This window comes from Castanea sativa, chromosome 8 (assembly GCF_040712315.1).
Source record: "Castanea sativa cultivar Marrone di Chiusa Pesio chromosome 8, ASM4071231v1".
In the NCBI taxonomy this organism is placed as follows: Eukaryota; Viridiplantae; Streptophyta; class Magnoliopsida; order Fagales; family Fagaceae; genus Castanea; species Castanea sativa.
Window position 1 is genome coordinate 16230357 of NC_134020.1, and position 24047 is coordinate 16254403.

At 33.1% G+C, this 24047-nt stretch overlaps 2 protein-coding genes across 2 annotated transcripts; one reads left to right on the top strand and one right to left on the bottom strand.

Annotated features, from left to right (window-relative positions):
- Positions 1–1302: 1302 nt before the first annotated feature.
- Positions 1303–3179, top strand: LOC142608241 (adenylate isopentenyltransferase-like). The gene has a single exon (XM_075779981.1). It carries the CDS (start codon positions 1553–1555, stop codon positions 2621–2623), a length of 1071 nt encoding a protein of 356 aa, XP_075636096.1. The 5' UTR covers positions 1303–1552; the 3' UTR covers positions 2624–3179.
- Positions 3180–22597: 19418 nt separating this feature from the next.
- LOC142605926 (uncharacterized) lies at positions 22598–23242 on the bottom strand. The gene is made up of 2 exons (XM_075777351.1): positions 22883–23242; positions 22598–22771 (listed from the first exon to the last, which is right to left on the bottom strand). The coding sequence occupies exons 1-2, from the start codon at positions 23240–23242 to the stop codon at positions 22598–22600; spliced, it is 534 nt and encodes a 177-aa protein (XP_075633466.1).
- Positions 23243–24047: the final 805 nt, after the last annotated feature.

The window sequence follows — 24047 nt, forward strand, 5'->3', positions numbered from 1 at the left end:
ACATCGAGTTCTACTCCGGGTGGCACGAATCAACCTTTAAAGACAACGCATTTTACGTGATTCTATAGTTTGTGAGATTTTTCTAACTCTATCTATTTATTTTTGTCATTGCTAAATTTTGTAGGGTTTGTATTGTTGAATCAAAACTTGTTTATTTAGCTATATTTTCCAACAGTTCTTATATGACGCCTATATTAAATGCATGCTTGCCGACATGAACTTTTCTTATGCAGATCAATACTACTGTGTGGAAGTTGGTAGTTTTTTGCTCTATATGACTATACATATGCAGCTTGTTATCCAGAGACAGTGTGATGTAGTGCAATTCAGAAATTTTATTTTTTATTTTGCCTTTCGTATTTGTGAGAAAGAGCTATTTGGGTGTGTTAGGATTTGGGTTTTGCAATAATACCTATACACTAATTTTGTACCCCCAAATTTGTTAGTAAATTTCTCCTTACCACAACTTGTGAACATAGGCCAAAAATTGAGCTATATATGTAAATTTTTGGTGTTCTTTGTTATTTGTGTTTGTGTCTTTTTTTTTTTAGTTATATTCGTTCATATTATTTTTATTATTAATTTTTGGAGAGCTTTCTAAACCCATAATATCTTATAATTAATTTTGTGTCACAAAAATTTGATACAGTTGTAAAAATATTATCCTACATAGGTTAAATCTTTTTTTTTTTTTTGGTGAAACATAGGCTAAATCTTTTTACATGCTCTTTATTGCACATTTTCAGACACACTTGTAAAATCATCTTCTTAAAGCACGATTTAAGTTGATATGACATTGTATCTCGCGTGTGTGTAGAAAGCCAAAGAAAGAGCAGAAAACGCTAACTGCACACACACGGAGTGAGAGGTTGATGTACCAAAGTAGTATCAAAGGAAAAAAAAAATTTTAATTTTATTCAATATGAATAACAAAAGACATAACAATGAGCGAGAGAGAGAGAGAGAGAGGTTAGTGTACTATTGTAAAGTACATAACCACGCACAAGGAGTTTCTGACATTTTGTGATAGTAACTCTACACTGATTTTGTAATTTTTAAATTTACAGGTGAAATTTTTATCTTTTCTTTGGACGTAGATTAAAAGTCGAATGCCGTAAATCCTTGATACTCTTATTTGTATAAAAAATAGCTTCGATCATATTATTATGATGATTATTATTAATAATTTCAGGAGATATTTAAAAAAAGTCATAATATTTTTATAAATAACTTTTTTGTGGGGTGATGTTGAAGTTTAGAAGAGCATTACAATTTACGACACATATATAAGACGGCTTTAAATTAGTTGACGGTTCCATTTGTTCATCCCACAGGCAAAATCTAAAAAATATGAAATGGCGTTCTCTTCCTGAGAGAGAGAGAGCAGATGTACATGTACAGGGCAGGGTGAGAGGGAGTGAGTATTTTTTTTGGTTGAGATAGTACACACAGCTCAGCGAGAAGAGAGCAACACCACCAGCCTGTCCTTTCTTTCTTTCTTTCTCTCTCTCTCTCTCTCTCTCTCTCTCTTTATGAGAAATTGAGAATAGAGATGAGGCTTGTCCAGTACTCTTATTCCTCTACCCAGGCCCAGTACTCTTCTTATTCCCACTATTCTTTTTTCTCTTCTTCCAAACCCAAGCTCTTCTTCAGAAAACCCCGCTGGCCTCGCATGGACTCCACTCCTCATCACCGAAAGACTAACCATAATCACAATAGCAAGAAGAAGGACAAGATTGTTGTTATCATGGGGGCCACTGGGACAGGAAAATCCAAGCTTTCCATCGACTTGGCCACTCGATTCCGCGCTGAGATTATCAACTCCGACAAAATGCAAGTCTACAATGGCCTCGACATCACCACCAACAAAATCCCACTTCACCAACGTTGTGGCATCAATCATCATCTCCTCGGCGAGGTCGACCCAGTCCTCCAAGCCGACTTCTCACCTCTCGATTTCCGAAACCTCGCTGGCTCAGTCATCTCCGACATCGTTTCCCGAAGAAAACTACCACTAATCGTAGGTGGCTCCAACTCCTTCGTACATGCTCTCCTTGTCGACCGGTTCGATCCGGACTCAAACGTATTCGACCCTTCGTCCCGCTCCGTTCCCTCCTCCACTCTAAGGTACAACTGTTGTTTCCTATGGGTCGACGTGTCAATGAGGGTCTTGTCGGAGTACCTGTCGCTCCGAGTCGAGGACATGTTCGACTCGGGGATGTTGGACGAGTTGACCGAGTTTTTCAGCGAGTTTCCGGGTCGGTCCGGGTTGAAGAAAGCAATCGGAATACCTGAGTTTGAAAATTATTTTAAAAAATACCCACCACGACCGCGACCGCCACATGGGCGTGGAGGTGATGGTGGTGGTGGGGATCCGGTGCGGACGGAGGAGGCATACATGGAGGCCGTGAGGGAAATAAAGGACAACACGTGTCAGCTAGCAAAGAAGCAGATAGGGAAGATCGTACGGTTAAAAAGGGCAGGGTGGGACCTACGGAGATTAGATGCCACGGAGGCGTTTCGAGAGGTTATGTCAAATTCAAACGTTTCGGGGTCAGAAATTTGGGAGAGGCAGGTGTTGGAACCAAGCGTGAAGATTGTGAAGCGATTCTTGGAGGAGTAGGTTGAAAATTCCAGCCTTTTCCAGCTATTCATTTAGGTTTGTTTGGGTTTTTTTTTTCTTTTTCTTTTTTTTTTCTTTTTTGGGTTTCTCTCTCTCTCCCTCGAACTCAAACTCTAACTCAAACTCTAACTCTAACCCATTCATTCAATATTCTTTTTTTGTTCTTTACTCTTGGAAATAGGGTTTGGACTTTAGAAAATTGGGTTTGGGAGGGTCCTCAATTCAATTGGGTTGGACTTTAGGGGTTGAGTTAGGTGAATGGGGCAGAGAGAAAGAGGACCAATTTTGCTCAATATTTGCGATAGTGAGTTGAAACTTGAGAGGATAAATTCCAATACTAACATACGAAAAAAATGAAATTGATTGCAAAAACTAACTGTGCATTTTTTTTTTTTTTTTGCTAACTCTAGCTCTATCACTTCCTATTATTTTTTTAGTGCATGTAGAGACATCAATCATATATCACATTTGGCGTGTGGAGTCTAGAATAATCACCAACTCTTATAGCTCATTCTTTCAATAGCGTCAGCCAGCTTCGGCCACATGTGGTTACAAATTTTGCCTTTATGATTTTCCAGCTTTTGGCTGCACACAACAAAATGGCTTTTTTTTTTCTCTTCTTTTTTTTTTTTTTTTTTTTTTTCCTCAAGGATAAACTAGTCATATTAACTTCTTTAATTATTTGGGTTTAGTTAACTGATGTCTTTAATACATTAGATTTACTATAACTTTTATGAAAAATATAAATTTTTTTTTTTCATATAAAAAGTTTCTAAAATTATTTTCTAAACTAATGACCTTTAAGTCATTCATTAACAAAATCCAATTTTTATAAACATCTTTGTAAATATATCTTTGTAAGTATATCATCTTTAAGGATTGCATAAAAGCCTTTAACCCTATTTTTTAATAGTGATTCGCGATAGTCATCATATCTTTAAACTTAATCCTTAAACTTTGGGCTTCCTCAAGTTTATTATTTATTAACTAGATATTTCCTAAATTAACTACTTAATATGGAATGGTCATATTAAACTCTGTTTTATTAATGAAATCCGATGCCACGTCTTACCCAAAAAAAAAAAAAAAACCTGATATTCATTAAAAAAGTAGTAAACAAAAGATTAAAAAGAAGATAAACCTAGATATTTTCCTTCATATTAAAAGAAACTGAAATTTTGGCTGAAGTTTAATGCATGTACCAGTTCTTTTTCCCAGGAAGAGAAACTGGGGGCAGGGGAACTCATCTGCCAAAATTGCACTGCTTTTATATGAAATCAGAAATACATAAAGAGTGTAAAAACAAAATATGATTCTAAAAAAAAAAAAAAAAAATGAGTGATGAGTAAGGGTAATGAGTATGAGTACATTAAGAAGTGTGTTATAGGAGCATGGGCTGTTTGATACATATATTTAAAAAACAATTTTCAAGTTTAGGATATTTTTTTAGAAATATATGTAAGTAAAATATTGGAAATTGTTGTTTAAAATCTTGTATTAAACATCCTGTACATTTATTGGGAATGTGGTCCAAAAATCCAAGTACCAATGGACAGGTTTTTATAGTTAAGCCAGGATGTGGTAGAGGATACCTTATTTCTATTTTTGTACGATGAATTCAATCCCTTGTCTCTATCAAAATAAATTACAGTGGAGAATGACAACTCGGATTTTTCAAGTTGTGTTAATTTAATTCTTTCCAATCAATGATTGACACGTGGAAACAAGAAAGAATCTTATGTGAAAAACAGGTGTCCAACCATTAAGAAGCCAAATACATCTTAAACTATTATGTGCTATTCCCATATTGCCCAAAGGTATAGCTATATAATAATCTAAAATTTAAAATGAAAAACAAACAGTTTTAGGCAACGACCCAAAAAATTAAGAATGACTTTTTTCTTTTTTCTTTTTTGAGGAAAAATTAAGAACGACTTGACAACGCATTTCTCAATAATTAATTGAGGTCATGAAAATGTGTCCCACAATAACTTTTTTTTAATATTTATTTTTTATAATATTTCTTACAATAAGTTATAGTAAGTACCAAAATACAAATATAAATAGATAATAAGATTATAATTAATAGAAAAAACCATTCCAACTCTATACCAAAACCTTATTTGTTTCTCAAGATCCTTATACCTTAGAATCAAGGTTGAAATCTTTCCTCCCACATTTATAATAATTAAAAAGAAAACAAAATAATTAAATTTACTTATTTATAATTTTTAATCTCAGCCTCTAAAATTTATGGAACCTCTATTGTAGCAGTTCTATTACATTAATGCAAGTAAATTTAGGCTAGATCTTTAATTTTTACTTTTTTAGTTTTTTTGTTTAAGTTAGTCTTGTGGTTAATTTAGTCATGCAATGATCACAATTAATCATGTATGCATCACTTAATCATTATACCTTAAATTAAGCTATCAAGTTGAGGTAGTATCAAACCCTCAATTCTTTAAAAGTTCAAATAAAAAATAAATACCAAATTTCAGTTGTCTCAAATCAAAATTATTCAGTTGAATAAAGATGACAGATGTAGATAAACTAAAAGCCATGAATATTCATTTTAGTGGAAATAAAGAACTTTTAGCATATGAATTTGAGGCTCGGCATTGGATTTATGGCATCTAATTTGCAAAGTGGCTGTACATTTTAGGTGCAATAATGTTCATGTGAGAGTCTTGGGTATTCTCGTTTATCCCATTTTTATACTTTGACTTTATGTGCAATGAAATCTATTTTTATTTTTTAACCCAAAAAAAAAATGGAACTTAATAGTTTTGATAATTAAGAGGCAGATATACCTACTACTAAGTTCCATCTTCTTTTGCATTTACGTGAAATTTGTAATGCAGGAGCCTTTTAATTTGATTTTTTGTTAAAATATGTGCTTTTTTTTTTTTTTCCAAATAAGTTGTTTATTTTGAAAATGATTGGTGTATTTTTCTTTTAGATTGTTAGAGGTTAACTATATTTATATGTTATTTGAGCAGAACAATCTCCGATCGATGTATTACTTGTAAAAATAATCACCATAGAATACTATTTTCGTTTTACAACTAATTGATTCTCTAGAGTGTAATAGGAATCTTGCATATTCTTTCTCATCCAATCATCCTATTCTGTTGTATAACGCAAAGTTTCAGGAGGAGCCACTGAAAATATGTCTAGATCATCATCATTATGTCAATTCAAAGGCATGTGGCTCTTTCCTTTGGTTTCCATTATCAGCTAGAGAAGTTAACTTTAGGTTCATAGCACGGGTAGTTGATATTGAATTGGGTCCCAATTATAGGTTGCCCTACCTCTATATCTCCTATCTAGCCATCCAGCTCATTCGATGAGACTTAAAATTAATTAATTAATTTCACTGTAGTTGACCATTTTTGCATCAATATATAGATCTGTCAATGTGGCCAAAATAAATAAATAAAAACGAACGATGTTTTTCTTCCAAAGAACTGCAACCTATAACCCACTTACTAGATATAAGTTTCTTCGCATGCTAATATGGCCCAACAAACAGCAAATTTGTTTTACAAAATAACTTAATTGTAGTTTCTTAAGGTGATGTATATTTGGTTTTTTAATTAAGTTTCAACACGTGGTTGCATTAACCAATAAAGTACAAACTATGAATAACTTTTTCTTTTTCAAAGATAATTAAATTCAATAAAATTATATATTTGGATTTAGTTCATTAAATTTTATTAGAAAACCTAATATATTATACCTAAATTTTATCTGATCTCTTATGGGTTGTTTGCAAATAATGTGTCACCATTATTGAGAACAATACATTTATGGATTTTATATGTTGTATACAGAGTTTGGCTTACTTGTAGTACTTTTTTAACTAGAGATGTCCTTTTGTTTTAAATATACAATAGCAAGTAGCAATAAATTTTAATCTTCACCTTTTATTTAGTTAGTGAGTGGCGTGACAGTTTCTCATTAAAATAAAAAGAGATTCTAGTTTAAAGGTAAGCCAAACTCTTATATACAAACAATAAAGTTGTCTCAAATTTCATTCTTAATTTGATTTGGTTTGTGTTTTTCCTAAGAGTAGAAGGAAAGTCTACTCCTTGTTAAATAAATAAATTCTAATTCTTTGTCTACCAAGACATGTATTTCTAGTAAACAAAGGAATTACTATTGAAATCTTATATAAGGACAGTGATACAAAGGGTTTGGTGGCTTTTACCAAAGTGACCCTCCACTTGTAGAAATGAGAAGACTTTTAGAAGAACATGAATGGGTTTAATGAATTAGATTGAGAGAGTTCCATAAATAGTTTGTTTTTTGTGACTGTTCTTTGAATATGTATCCTCTCTCATTAGTTTCATAAAAAAAGAATTTTAGGATTGATCTAATTAATAATTCTTCTTTCTTGATTGCAAAATACTTAGATTTTGCGGTGGAAAAATATATTTTTTCCCTTTTATTTTATTTTTCTTAGTTAATTTACTAGTTTTAGTTATAATTATAAAAGTTAAGAAAATAAACAACAGGAGATTAACTATATTTGTATGTTTGGATGTTGATATAGCTAAAATGATGAAGAAAAAAAAATTATGTTTTGAAAATCATCTTTGTTTTTTTAATTGGTTTTATAATTCTAGTAAATAAAACATGATGATGAATAGTTTCAATAAGTCGAATTGAAAGCACTATTGTAGTGTCAAATTGTTTCGTTTTTGCATTTTCTTTAAGTTGTACTCATACAATTTTTTTCTTCATTTTTATAGTTATCAATTCATCATTTTTTTTTAAATTTAAATCTGTTTTTATTTTTATTTATTTTAATTTTAATTAGTTGCTAGATAGAATATGAAAACATAATTTGGTTGTATAAGAGAATAGAGTAGCCTCTAACTTTAGAATGAAGAAAAATTGTTAGAAAATTAAATATCAAATCAATTATAGATATTTTTGGGATTTTATAAGAAAAATTTAGAATAACACCTCAATAAATGATTCAACTGAAATGTATTATGGGATACTTATTCTATTTTTTATTTTATTTATATTTTGTTAACACTTAATATATGCTAGTTTTATTTTTAATGTATTATTTTTATTAATTTAATATTGTTAATGTGGGGAGTAAAAGGACCCAAGCGGGCATTTGGGCTCTTGGGCTCTAGCAAGGAGGGCCGATCTGTTCTTGGGCTAAGAATTTGTTAGTACCACGGATCGGCCCATACGCCGAGGGTCCAAGGACACATCCGAGGGTGAGTTCCTCCTCAGACAGACCCAAGAAAGCTTGTAGATTCAGTATGAAGTTCAGGGCAAAACTCTGGAAATACTATTGGTTAAGAGGGGGAAACCCTGAACCTTCTAGATACACCGATGTTAGAAAAGTATCATGAGCCAAGGCTGCCACCTCCACATTAAAGACTCTGCACCTACCTCCCTGGCCGCATTAATGGGGAAGTGACCCCTGAACAGTAGAACTGAAACTTTTGGTCACTATTCAAAGGCACTAAGGGAAAAAATATCTAGGGGGGAGGGGGTTTGAGCAACACGTGGATAAAGTATCAGGAAAGGAAGTATTTAAGGGGGGTGAAGGCCAAAGAAAAGGGGGTGGTCTGTAATTAATAAAGAAATTAAGAATTGTAATCTTTAAGAAAGAAAGAGAAATAATACAAAAATAATCCTCGGCTCACGTCCGAGGAGGTCCACCTGCAATTATCATATCTGTATAATAGTGGCTATAGTAAAAGGCTATTATTCTAGTTGTAAAACCATTAGTTTTTATTTATTCATTTAATTTTGTAATAATTTATAAGAGCAGAAGTTGGCTGACAGAGGCATGGGAAAATATCACTGATGGGCATATGCCCATATGCTCTGTCCCGCCAGCAATGGCATATGGCCCATAGGGGAGGCATTTTCTCGAGTTCTTAAAACTTAAAAATTAAGTCTAATTATTTCATACAATTAAATTGATGACCAAAGCTAGCTAGAATGAGCAACTAAAATCTCATTATAACATTGTTGTAATTTTCTTTTCAAAATCTATAACTACCCCGTAGATAAAAACACAAAACCTTTTACTGCTCTCTGTTTTTTAAAAATAATTTTTATTTTTATTTTTTCTGATAAGCTTAGGAACTTTATTAACATAGAGCAATGGCATAACATAACAATAAGTATATAAATAATTGCAATGGTTATTCACAGATTTTTTCATAACTGTTGAGATAACAAGTTGTCAATCAATTAGGAATCATCACATATTCTTGACATATACTCCAAAGTTATTAGAGTAAACAAACTAATTTAGCGCACTGTCTAGAGCCTATTGCGACTTGGAATCATCACATATTTACATGTACTTATAAATATAAACAAAACCACTTGCACCAAGCACAAAATGCAACAATGCTTAGTATTCAAATTGCTGCGGTGCATGTGCAATGTGCACGAATAAGCTTGAAAAATTTAGAATACTAGGATTTAGGGACCATGAATGAGAGTGATATGTACTGAAGTACTTGTAATTAACAAAAATCCATGCGTATTATAATTACTCTAGCAAGCATGTTTGTACATTCCCACAAGAAACAAATTGAGGAGAATAAGAAAACAAGAATAGCTAGGTTGGTCCACAAAGGTTTGAATTCAAGCAACAGTCTGGGTCTGTTTGGATAGAACTTATTGTTGAAAACTGAAAACTGAAAACTGAAAATACTGTAGCAAAATAATTTTAAAATGTGTGAATAGTACCGCGGGACCCATTTTTAATGAAAAAGTGGCTGAAAAGTGAAATTTGTGGGTTCGTGAACAGTGCACGGATGCACTGTTCACGGAAGACAAGTCAACATCTGCGGCTGGAAAAAAAAAAAAAAAAAAAGGCTTCAAACGCAAAACGCAAAACGCAAAACGCAGCCCCCTTTTCAGTTGAATCCAAACACATTCAGATTGTAATAAAATTATGATTAAAAATTTGCAATTACAAAATTTGTACAGTATAGGTGAATAATGCCTAAACGAAATTAGTAGATATGAACTTGTAAACAACTAGGAATTAGAAATATGGGGCAAATGGAACTATTTTATACTGGCTAATCATAGCATGCATTGGCAACACACTGGAATGAGATGTTTGCACACTCTTGAAAGGTTCTTCAAGGTCTACATGTATTTTGATTTGCTTTGAAAAGCTGTCATATATATAAATTATGTAGTTGTAATTAAAAAATTACTATAGTGAAACATCTATACAACTACAAAACCCAAAATCTTAACTGTAAAATGAGACTTATTTTTCATTTCAATTTCAAGAAGATCATCATCCATTAGAAAAGCATGAGACAAAGAAATTGAAATAAAAAGATTGACAGTAAGGGGTGGGTCCCATAAAGAGCACCTGTGGTATACAAAATTGAACCCCGTGCAAGTCATGGCCAAACCTGTTGGTTTTAATTAATGAAGCTGTATCCTAGAATGTTTGCTTCAAGAAAATTAAAAACCAATAGAAAATATTTAAAAAACAGAAAGGGGAATTGATCAAAAGTGTTTATGGGAGATCCAAGATTACAAGAAGGACCAAAGGTGTGAAAGACAAAAATATCGATAAGAGAGTGTCTCAGTGCTCCTGAACAAAAATGTTTGCATATACACCACTCATAATAAACCATTGCATTACAATATGCATTAGGTACAGAGGAAAACATGATGGTTTTGGCAGCAGAAACCAAGAGCAGAACTTCTCTGCTAAGACTCAAACAAAGAGAGAGAAAGGCAAACAAGTCAAGTCAGTGCGCGTGCGGTTCCTTTGCGCATGATCCTAAAACTCAGTCTCATAGTAATTTTTTAATGACACATTTTTATGGGGTAGAGAGAGCGTGTGTGTGTGTGAGACAATACTTGATCACTGCATGTTCCAAACAATATTGGTGCTATGTCTCATAGATTGCTGTGACCATTTGCAAGCACAACGAGAACATCGCGGGTTTTGTGAATTGCAATTTTTCATGCCACATTTTACTAATCAATTAATCATTACTACCCTTTTCTACCCAGAGCTTGTCTATGCTGACTCAGTTTGACCACATCACGTACTTATACTTCACTCTTAAGTCTTAATAGAAGGGCATCTTTGTATATGCGTACTCACCCTAATTAATTTCTTATAACTCAAGTTACATTTTCTTTGTTTTCTTGACTAAATTTGAAAGAGTAGTTTAATCTTATTAAATGTAACACTTAATTCACCTCAACAATAGCTTTCATTGTTTATGAATATGTAAATTACTTTTTTGTCTACTAATAATAATTTGCCACTTAAAATTTGTTTTGAAAATGTTATGTACATAGTATTTTTCTACTTATTTTTTGTTAATAACTTGTGTTAGTGATAATAATTTATACCTCCGAATTGTTAGGATTAAACTATTTCAAATCTATATACCATAATGATTAAATTCAAAGTCATTAAAACTTGTAGTTCGTAGAAACTAGAAAGGAGGAGGTGGGGGGACTTACTAAAAAATGAAAAGAAAGAAAAGAAATTATATATAGCTTGGCCAAAAAGAATAAAGAAAAGAATTTTAACCTTGTAAAATCTGAGAGTTTTGGTGACTCTCTCTCTCTCCCTCTCTCTCTTTTTGATGTATGGTGACTCTTCAAAATGGCATCTTGCTATGCTGTAAATGTATGTGTGATAATTGCATAGTGCAACATCTGTCTATTGCATAAAATTATGTGTTTGGGAATGTATATTTATGGAACTTTGATGGAAGAATATATGATACATACTGTTAGGTTCTAAGACTTTATGAACTAATGTATTAGAATTTCACTTTATATATGTTGGCAAACCATGATCAAAACAATGAGTCTAAGTTTAAACTTGCTCAAAGTTTGGTTTAGTGTAAGTTTGGAATCGAGTAATTGTAGGAAATTATTGGTCAAATTCTACAAGGCTCGATCGATCAAAACTCACAGAACAAGAACTTTCTACAGTATTTTCAAACCAGCCCAAGCCCATATGACGTTTAGGGTTAAGTGTTTCACTCCAAGTATAAAAGGAAAAACCCTAGCTACGCTTTAGAAGTCTTTGTTGAGTTGTGTGTTGAATCTTTTGTGAGATCTAAGAGATGTTTACCTTTATACACACATAGATCTATCAAGATCAAGATTCACATCAAGAACTTGATAGTTGCTTCAGTTGTTGCATAAAGAACTTTCAAGAAGATCTAAAACTTTTGAGAGGTGTCTCAAAGTCAAAAGTAGGAGAACTTGTGGTTGCAGCAGATCAAGTAAAGAAGTAATCCGTGGACTCGGAGCTATCACGTGGTCGTGGTAGTAAGTTTTCTACATAAGGTAGCAATAGGATGTTAGTGGTCTAAGTCTTACTGTACAAACTTCAATTCTTTCATAGTGGATCTGTTTTTACCTTAAAGATAGCTAGGTTAAATCCTCCTCAAGTTTTTTACCGGTTAGGTTTTCCTAGGTCATTAGATCTTTGTGTTCTTTACTTTCGCATTATATCTGTTTTACACATATTTGTTTAACCTAAATTTAATTAACAAACTTGTTAATCAACTTGGCTTAATATTAGGTTAAACATATTGTGTTAAGGGGTCTAAAACTGAACAAGTGGTATCAGAGTGGGTTAGCTCTTGTGTTAGATCTCTTGATCTACGAGTTGATCCTTGACCCTTGTTGTCATGGAACATGGTCACTCTCTTGTGATCCCGTCATATTTTGATGGAAATAATTATACCTATTGGAAGGTTAGGATGAAAGCCTTCTTGAAATCTATAGATGAGAGAGTGTGAAATTCTGTTGAATACGGATTGGAGAAACCGACTACTCCTATTAGTGAGTGGTCAACATCTCAAAAAGAAGCAGTCACTTTCAATAGCAAAGCCATGAATGCTATTTTTAATACTGTTTCTATGAAGGATTTTAAGGAGAATCTTGAATGTTGAGGTTGCTCATACTGCTTGGAAAACACTCCAAACTGTGCATGAATGCATAAAGGCAGTTAAAATAAATAAGTTGCAACAATTAACAACTAGGTTTGAAAGCATTAGAATGTCTGAGGATGAAAGTTTTGATGAATTCTATGCTAAACTAAATGATATTGTTAATTCTTCATTTAATTTAGGTGAAATTTATGATCAACCTAAGATTATTAAGAAGATTCTTAGATCCTTAACTAAGGACTTTAGACCCAAAGTAACTACCATTACTGAAAGCAATAATGTGGACTCCATCCATGTTGATGAACTTGTAGGATCTCATCAATCCTATAAGTTAGACTTACCCAAAACCAACAAATCCAAATCAATGGCCCTTAAGTCAGTAGATGATGTTGATGATAATGGATTTAATGATGAACTCTCTTCTATAGAGATTGCATACCTTGCCAAGAATTTTAGAAACTTTCTCAAAAATAACAATAGAAGGGCGAGAGGTAAAAACAATGTTGAACCTAAGAACTTTAAGAAAAATGAACCAACTAAAATCAATAATATTGAAAAATCAAAAGAAAAAGTTGGTCAATCTTCTAGTAATTCTTTAGGTCAACAATGTTTTGGTTGTCAAGGGTATGGTCATGTGAAATTAGAATGTCCAACATTCTTAAGATCAAAGGGCAAAGCTATGGCTGTAACCCTTAGTGATGGTGAAGTTTCTGATCATGATTTTGGAAGTGATAAAGATGGAAATTTTTTTGCTTTCACAGCTACTACTGTAGTCAATGAAGTGATCTGGTTGAAGAGAACCCTTCTAATGGGGAACTCTCGGAGAGTACTGACTTGCAAGAAACTTATAACAAGCTGTGCAAGGTTGCTACAAAGAATGCAATGAGTGTTGATTTAAGGCTAAAAGAGATAGCTATTCTTGAAAAAGAAAAGAAAAACTTGTTGATAATTTTGCTTGATGCCAATGAACTGGTTAATAAGGTGAAGGCTGAAAATTATATGTTGCTTGATAAGATTAAGAACCTAGAATTAGAATTGTCTATTGCTAGAGAATAAACAAATAGGTCTGCTAGTTCTAAACTTGATTTATTGACCTAAAGAAAAGGTTCATGTTCTTAGGATTTGTTGATAGCATCCCTGTATCTGAAACTCATTCCAGAAACTTTGTTCCTTCTTCTGAACCATCTAAGATAGAAGTTGCAAAACAAAAGAAGAGGTTCCTGTTCCTAGGAAGATTAGGGTTGATCTTAAAGAGTCTGAGCCTAAGAATCCTAATTTACCTAAGGGTAAGAAGCATGATAGACCTTTGTGGGTTTGTCATTTTTGTGGAAAAGCTGGGCATACTCACCCAAACTATTTCAAGTTGCAAGCTGTTAAGCAAGCAACTAAGCAAAAAGTATCTGTGCCTCAAGCACAAGATCCTATGGTACTTATTAGTGAATTGGTAAAGGCTTTAAACCGTTATTCTAATGCTGGAGTTGCTCATCATTCTAATTTGAATAATAACTCCAAAGCCAAAGTTGCATCTAAGAAGTTTTGGATGCAAAAGACTCAATCTAATTGAGTCTTTTTGAAATGGTCTTTGTGTTTCAATTCAAAATCCTTTGTGGCTATTTTCTTGATTCTTGTTTTCCTTTGTTCCTAGAATTTGCATTGCATTACATTCATGCATTTCATATTAGGTTGTTTTTGTTTGTTTTTCCACAAAAAAAAAAAGGAAAAGAGGAAAGTGGAAGAATGTGTTTTGTATTATATATCATAGATGTGTAGTTAAGATTGGCCATTTTATCTTTGCATAACATGTCTGTGTACCTTGTTTAGCTTGGATGAACTTATTTTTCTGCACTTTGCTAGTATTAGCTATGTAGTGCATGTTGTATGTGAGTTGTTTAAAGTTTTTGATCACATGATCTTAATTTTGAAGTCACGTGTCTTTGATTGTAAGGACTAAAAAATACTAAGAGAAATGCATAAATAACCATCTCACCACTATTTACTAGCCAATCATAAACACCTTAGTGCATTTAAAAAGTTTTTGTGCTTGAGAAAGTGTAGCACTTGCACAAAACAAAAACAAAAAAATCATAAGGTGTTGCCTTTAAAAGAAAAGAAAAAGAAGAAAAAGAAAATATGCTTACAAAAATAAAACATAATATGATAAGGCAAAAAAAAAAAAAAAATGAATGGTTGCAAGCTTGTTTTCTAAGAGATTTAGGAGTTATATGATGTAACTCTTTAGGTGATAGTCACTTTCAAATTTACGTGATGAATAATGTAGAAATTGTGATTGATTACTATCTACATATCACCTCACATGTATCTCATGATGTTACTACTTGCTCACACTTCACAAGTTATTCTTTGCTAAACTTAGTACATGAAATTGTGTGTGAATTCGGCTTGGCCATCCAAGATTATATATTCTATGAATTTGATGCAAAATATGTTCAAGGGTTGAAAATTTGGGGTAAAAAGGATTGGAAATTTTGTTTTGAAGTTCTGGTGTGTAGAACTCATATTTTTGGAAAACTTTTAAACTCATTCTCATGCATTTCATTCATGAAATAATTTGGTTTGAGGGGTTTCTGCAAAATCTTCTGTTGTTTTTCAAAAAATCATGTTTTCCAGAATTTCGATCGATCAAAAGTGTTTTTCGACCGATCGAAATCCTTTGATTTTTATAGCTTGCTCTCTACTTGGTTCGATTGGTACTCGATCGGTACTCGACTGATCGAGTTTCGAAAAGAAAGAAAAATAAAAAAGGGCTTTCAGCACATGTTCTTCACTTTTTCAAAAAATTTCTCTCCTTATTGTCTTTTTCTCTCTCTACCGATCCAATCCAAGAGTTTTTTGTCATTTTCCTCCTCAAATCTTCAAAGGTTTTTGTCTTCAAGTGTAGGTAAGACCTAAATACCCTTTCCTTTTCAATTTATTTAAATTTTTCATGCATTTCTTCATGATTTTCGAACAAAGAGATTTTTGGGGTTTTTGATTTTCTGGTTGATTTTGTTCAAAATTAATCAATGGGTTTTTGTACTTAGATGATATATACATGATTGGGGGGGGGGGGGTTTGTTCAATTAAGCTTAAATTGATGAAATTTACTTGTGAAATTGATGGATTAAGTTATTTTATGTTGTTTTCTAACTAGTATAATGGTTAATTAATCAATTTGATTTGGTTTTGCAAAGTGGGTTTTTCAAAATTTGGGTTTTTGGTTAAAACTCTTTTGTTCAAGTCAATTGTGGGTAAATTTTGAAATATTGAACAAGTTTTTGTGCATCAGAACATGCACCATATGTGCATTCATTACATGCATCATATAGTTTGTTATTTGTTGATACACATTGTGCTCTAACCCTTTCTAATGCAATCTGCCCTTTGTTTGTTTGTTTGTTTGGTTTTTTTTTTTTTTTGTTTTGTTTTGTTTTATTTTTGTTTTGTTTTCCTCCCTATTCTTAGAGTCATGGTTAGGAAAACTAAAGCTAAGAAAAACACTGCCCTCTCCTCCTCTTCAAATTTTGAAAGGTCTAGATTTTAGTTTAAGTCTAATGAAGAAGTGAGAAGTTGAACATTTATAGGTCTGTTTGGGCTGAGAGGAAAGTTATCCTAGATGAGGTTAATCCTGAGATTCGTAGGAACTTTGAGAGTCGAGGTTGGTTGCCTCTTCTAGATGTTGAGCATCCTCCTCTAGCTGCTTTGATTAGAGAGTTTTATTCAAACCTCTCTATTCACTTCGATGATTCCAATATTCACTATGTGAAGACTTGGATAAGGGGTGAAGAGTTTGTCATTACCCGTGAGCTGGTGGCTTTTGCTCTTGATGTACCTTTGGTACAGCAGCCTGTATATCCTTATACATAATTTCCTCCTCTTGACGACATCATGTCTCTTGTTATTGGTACTACCATTATTTGGGGTACTGATCCTAGGATTACCACTCATGAGCTTATTAAACTTAATTATTTGTTCTTTAGGATTTCTTGTCATAGCATCTGGCCTATTTCTCACATACATACCATTCCCATTGAGAGATGTGCGTTTTTGTACGCTCTCATCGCTGATGCTCTTATCAGTTTTCCTACTCTTTTCATTCATTCTCTTGTTGAGGTTCATAAGAGTAGTGCCAAATCTCATGGTTTGTTTTTCCTAGTTTTTTATCCATAGGTTTTATGTTATATTTAGGTTTAGAGGACTTCCTCTCTTCTGAGCTTGTTCATATCATCACTCCTATAGGTGTCACCTTTCTTAGGCAAAGGACTGCTCAGCTAAAAGTTAGCTCTAAACGCCCTAGAGTAAAGTCGTCTACAAGTGATGCATCTAGAGACCCTCATACTAGCGATCCTCTAACTGAGGAGTTTGTTGATCCCATTGCTGTCGTGGATCCTCCACTATCTACATCATCATCTTCTTCTATGCGTACTATATTGGAGACGTGTCTCACAGTTCAGGCGGCGTACGGTCAGCTTTTGTTATATATACAATCAACGAGGTTGCGGCCTTATGAGCAGATTTGGCTGATGCTAGAGGTGATTCTCCACCGGCTTCACTCTCAAATCAGTTTTGATTGCCCTTTGGCAATACGTTACAAAAAGGGGGAGTGCATAGATAGGTGAGATGTGATTTTTTTTTTTTTTTTTTTGTTGATGAGATGATATATTTTTTGATGTAGATTGTATTTAGGAGCATATGATGTGATTATATATGTTAGGGAGAGACATTATTTTTTATGTTTTTGGTTTATTTATGTTTATGTTCTTGTTTCACAAACTATGATACATTGGTTATGATTTATATTATGATGTTATTCATGGTATTTGTCTTTTATTCATGGTATTACAGGTTAATTCATTCGAAACTGCTGTCTACTTTTGCAACTAATAGATAGGAGTTAGGTTGAATTGTAGTTTGGGCAATAATGTGTAATTGTGCTGTTTTTGACTGTGAGCATTTTATTTCGTGTAATGTGTTTTGTCATAGATTGCCAAATAGGGAGATTGTTAGGTTCTAAGACTTTAAAGACTAATGTATTAGAACTTCACTTTGTATATGTTGGCAAATCATGATCAAAACAATGAGTCTAGGTTTAGACTTGCTCAAAATTTGGTTAAGTGTAAGTTTGGAATCGAGTAATTGCAGGAAATTATTGGTCAAATTTTGAAGGCTCGATCGATCAAAAATTAGACTCGATTGATCGAAACTCCCAGAACAAGAATTTTCTGCAATATTTTCAAACTAGCGTAAGCTCATATGACGTGTAGGGTTAAGTGTTTCACTCTAAGTATAAAAGGAAAAACCCTAGTTATGTTTTAGAAGTCTTTGTTAAATTGTGTGTTGAATCTTTTGTGAGATCTGAGAAGTGTTTACCTTCGTATACACATAGAGCTATCAAGATCAAGATTCACATCAAGAACTTGATGGTTGCTTCAGTTGCTGCATAAAGAACTTTCAAGAAGATCTAAAACCTTTGAGAGGTGTCTCAAAGTCATAAGTAGAAGAACTTGTGGTTGCAACGGATCAAGGAAAGAAGTAGTTCGTGGACTCAGAGCTGTCACGTGGTCGTGGTAGTAAGTTTTCTATACGAAGTAGCAATAGGATGTTAGTGGTTTAAGTCTTATTGTACAAACTTCAATTCTTTCATAATGTATCTGTTTTTACCTTGAGGATAGTTAGGTTAAATCCTCTCTAGGTTTTTTACCGGTTATATTTTTCTGGGTCATTGGATCTTTGTGTTATTTACTTTCCGCATTATATCTGTTTTACACATATTTGTTTAACCTAGATTTAATTAACAAACTTGTTAATCAACTTGACTTAATATTAGGTTAAACATATTGTGTTAAGGGGTCTAAAACTTAACACATACTAAGCTGCAAGTTTCTACAGGATGATCAGAGAATTTCTTAAGCTATTATGTGATCAACTGTAACTGTATAAGTCGATTGGGAGACTTATACAGTTACAGTTGATTTTGGACCCCGTTTCGGTTTGTCCAGTGGAATGGAATATTTCGATACTGGCCGATTTCGGCGTACCGTTTTAAAGTGTTTCGGATTCCTAAAAATTAAATTATATATATTCTTGTAAAACATAAAATTGTCAATTCTAATAAATAAATAACTAAATTTCAAATAATACAAATCATTTAGTCTTAACTCTTAAGTCTTAAACATCAATATAACATCTATTTAACATCACACAATAAGAAGATTTACAAGACAATAACTAAACATCAAATAATACAAAACATTTAGTCTTAAATTTTATGTCTTAAACCTCAATACAACATCAAACAATAAGAAGATTTATAACAAGTCATAACTCATTATATAAGCCCATAATAATTAATAACTAATAAGCCAACAAAATTTATAACATAATATTAGCCATCAAATTTTTTTTTTTTTTTTTTTTTTTCCATAGGCCAAATCATGTACCGGCCGGAATTCACATCTCGGCCGGAATGGACCGGAATGGCCGGAATGGACCGGAATGGCCCGAGGTGGAACGTTGGGTATCCTAGTACCGGTTTGCATACCGGAACGAAAAATTCCGGCCGTTCCGGCCGGAACGGAACGGAACGGAATCAATAACAATGTCCCAATCACCATTTCTTTGTTGCAAACTTGCAATGCATTGTTTTTAAAATGTTTTCCACAGAATATAAATTCAAAATGGAGTCAAATAGGTTGCATAATTTGTGGCTCCGCGAAGCTATTTCACGCCAGTTGATAAAATTAGACTTTGCTGATTGCCTGATTGCCTGATTGCATCATCTTAAAAAAAAAAAAAAAAGGAAATTCATGAGATGGTGAGAAATTGGGCTTTGATTGTTTCATATCCAACCTTTTTTTTACATCATTTCACATTAAATTCATATTCTTTCATATTATGTGTAAAAAATGTGAATAAGTGGCATGAATAAGTGAATTTTATGTGACACATTTCACATCAAGCAGTGTGAAGCAACAATTCCTGGTTGAAATTTTCGCTTAACTTTTGAGCAGCTGGTTGCTGCTAATATTAAAAGCCCGATAATAAAGAAGAGGAATTATAAGAAAGAAAGGCTTCAGGCCCGGGCCCAGCTAATCCAACAGATTTCCCCAATCAATTTCTTTTAAATAATCCCTACATATCGGGTCGCACAAAAATTTTTAGTACCACGAAAAAACAAAAAAAAATACAATTTTTGCTACAGTTATATACGCGGCATACTGTGAGTAATGAAGAAAAAATTGTGAATTTGTGTGAAAAAAATAGCCAGTTAATAACAGTTTACCATGTAGAATAGTTGTGGCAAAAATTATTAATTTTTTATGTAATACTATTAATAGGGTTGCATACTTGGTTCTTAAATTCCTTGGTTTAATTATCAATTGTTCTTTGTACCATATATGTTCCTTGAAAATGCAAAGTTACATTTTTCCCGCTTAGGAGAAATTATTAGGTTTACCAAAAGAATTGATAACGTAATCTTTCTAATCAATGAGATGATATCATTTATATAAATGTGTGAATAAGTTTCCTAATCAGTACAAAAAATAAAAAATTATTAAATAATATTATATTTATACAAATAACAGTATTTTATTAAGTGAGAGATCATCAAAGACTACTTTATCGGTCCAATAAATTTAATAATTTCTACGAAAATAAAACTCCGAATGCCTTAAAATTTGAGTTAAGTTATTTTTAGAGTTCCAATGTTAAGTTCTGAATTTAGCGCCTCTTTCATCCTGAGACTATACTTTTACTCTTGTTGCATGCTTGTGTGTGTCAGTGTCAAACACTAGGTTTATTTTATTTTTTTATGCCTAAATAAATTTTAGAGTAAATTATATCTTAGAACTTTTCTTCAGGATTTATTTCAAATTAAATTCTTTATTATATAGTTTCGGGTTGAACTCCTAAAAATTTAAATTTCCTCAAAAAAAAAAAAAATTGAACTCCTAATTTTAAAATTATTGCAAATTAAATCTTGACATTAAACCTAAATACAAGTGGAGGGTTATAGCATGATAACAACCAGACTAAAATTTAATCACTCTTCTATGAAAATGGCTAAACTATATATAAAATATTTCTCCATTTTCCTTTTATTAATAGCGGTTACTCATATTTTTAAATGGATTTCCTCATTCGAATTTTATATTTCCGTGTATTTCAATTGGTCGATCTTAACAATATTGTCATTTTAGCTGCACTCATTTATGAATATTGTAAATAGAAAATCCTATTAAATAAATGGAAACTTTTATAAGATTGTTGCAATACTAGATGTTTTATGGTACTGAATGTTTGGGCTGTTAAAAAAAACATATTTTGAAAAAAAAAAAAAAGGAAGAAGAAAAAAAGGAGAGGAGCAAATGAAACTTGCTGAAACTCATCTCAACTATACCTCAAAAGTAATAATCTATGCATGAGAGCTAGTTCTTGACTCCTCGTAACAGTTTTCCTTTCTTTCAAAGAATGAGATCTTCATTAAGAAACAAACAAATACAACTAATGTCGTTATCTACGTGCAATTAAGGCTACAGAAACAAACTAATATTCCTTGAGTAGGTCACTAGGTTGGCTTGGACAATAACATCTTAATGTACATTGCCCAAATTTGAGATTGGCGTGGGCTTCAATATCAGATTGAACTTAACCCATATCTCTAATACCCATTAATAGTACATTGTTTTAATCCAGGCCTGGCCCAGGTCAAGCACACATTCTAATTATATCAAATGTAGCCTCCAAAACATGTCATTATATATTACTAACCTCTACACAGTTGTGTTGGCTCTTCTATTTTTTGGTAATTGGATAATATAACAACCCCAAATTAGTATATATGAAATTTATTTTTTTAGAAAAAAAAAAAAATAGAAGAGCCTCTGAGCACGCACGATGCACGTGCATAGAGGCTACTTGTCTATAAAGAGGATGAGATGAACAATTTTGTAAGAACGTACTGGAAGAGGATGGGTGCTCCTAGTTATTGAGGGCCCTCCTAGAGTAGACTCTTTCTCCAAATTTTGTATGTCTTATCTGCTATTGTTTTGCAAATATTTCAAAAACTAATTGTGAAGTGAGATTAAAAAAAAAAAAAAAATGAACGTGATATATATATTTTTTATTTGTCAAATAAAAGGATAAAATTTAGAGATAAGCAGAAAATGTAATTTTTATAATGTGTTTTTGAAAGTGGTGTAGTGATATAAAGAAAGATAGGAATAAGAATAAGTAATTCTTTTTTAAATGAGCAGTATGATTTTTTTTTAATTAAAAAAAGTGGAGGTGTTTTACTCAGAATTAGAATTAGGACTTCTTGTGATGTGAGATTTAAAAAAAAAATGAACATGATTTTTTTTCTTCAAACAAATAAAAAGGAAAAACTTTAGAGATAAACAGTAACTATAATTTCTTTTTTGAACGTGTGTTTGAAAGTGGTATAGTGTGATAGGAACCCAACAGTTTCATCAAGACAATAGATTAGCTATAATAGTTCTTCGAGGAAACTAGGCCTCCTAGAGAAGATTAGAGATAGAGATAGAGAAAGAAGAGAATTAGAGAAACATAGTAGAAGTATCATGTTATTTCATCTATATCCTAGTTACAAGCCTTATCCCTTACTTATAGGAGTACAATTGGTACATTTTGTTATCCAAACAGTTTTAGTCCTTTCGAACTAACTAACTAACTAACCAATCAACAATACAACTGCCACAAGTAACTAACTAATCCACCATCAATGCAGCGGCCAAACTTTAACTTCCAACTCAATACTTTCACTGATAAGAACACAATAGCCAAACTCTATCATTCCATCCCCCTTTAAAGACCTTGTCCACAGGGTACACTGTTTGCACACGACAATCATAGAAGACTCCCTTTCCCTCTAAAGAACCTTGCGAACAAGGTGGGGAAATTGAAGTTGAAGCTTGTAAAGGGATTCTCAAGTGGCATTCTCCTGTGTCTGGCCCTGCCATTGAACCAACACCTCAGTGATAGTTCTAGTTCTAAGGTGTTTGAACCATTGCTACAAAATAACAATTGGTCCAGAATTAAGGAAGCCTTCTGAATCCAATGGTGGAAGAGTGGGGATAGGACTAATGTGGGTACCTAAATTAGCTTTCAAAGAAGAGACATGAAAGACTGAATGGATTGAAAAACCAGGAGGTAAAGCCAACTTGTAGGCTACTTGACCAAGTTTCTACAGAATTTGGAAGGGCCCAAAATATCTAGGGGACAACTTGTTAAAGCCCTTGATGCTTAGGGACAGTTGTCTATAAGGCTGGAGTCTAAGATAGACCCAATCACCAACTTGAAAAGTCTTATCAGACTTATATTGGTCAGCTTGAGCTTTCAATCTAGCTTGAGCTGCAATTAAGTTTTGTTTGAGGAGAGTGAGAAGAACAGTTCTGTCTTTCAACATTGTATTCACCGCTTGAGCAGTGTTAGGGACATAGTCTAGGACCTTAGGAGAGGAAATACCATAGAGAGCCTCAAATGGAGTCATCTTAGTAGAGGAATGGTAATTGGTATTGAACCAAAACTTAGCCCAATACAACCAAGCATCCCAAGTGTGAGGTTTGTCACCTACAAAGGCTCTCAAATACTGCTCCAAACTCCTATTCACCATCTCATTTTGGCCATCAAAATGAGGGTGATAAGTTGATGACATAGCTAATTCATTCCCTTGAAGTTTGAACAATTCTTTCCAGAAATTAGAAGTGAAAGTAGCATCCCTATCACTGACAATAGTTCTTGTAAACCATGCAACTTGAACACATCTCTCATGAAAACTAAAGCCACTTTAGCAGAAATGTAAGGATGTGATAAAGGCATGAAATGGACAAACTTAGTGAGCCTGTCAACCACCACAACAATAATCTCAAATCCATGAGATTTACGAAGACCAGTGATGAAATCTATACCAATATCAAGCCAAGGCTTAACTAGAATTGGAAGAGGTTGCAATAAACCAGTAGGTTTAGAAGTATCCACCTTAATTCTCTGACACACTTCACAAGTCTTTATATGGGCCTTGATGTCCTTCTTCATACCAAACCAAAAGAAACCATGTTGCACTCGATGAACAGTCTTCAGATAACCAAAATGACCCCCAAGTGGACTATTATAAACATGTTGAAGGACCAAAGACTTTAATGGAGAACTGGAATTAAGGAACACCTTACCTTTATAAAGTAGCGGATCATTTTGAAGATTGTTGGCTGCCACATCAGTGAGTAACTGCTAATACTCAGAATCAGATTTGTAACTATCCTTTAGCAGAACTAACCACGTAGGACAAGGAAAGGAAATCAAGCATCTTTTTTTTTTTTTTTGTGTGTGTTTAGTCAAAGGTAAAGGGTCTGGGGGAAGAAGGAGAATCCTCCAATATCCTAGAAAGAGCATTTGCAGCCTTGTTTTCTTTACCCTTCTTGTACTCAACTAGAAAAGAATACCCAAAAAGCTTTGTGATCCAT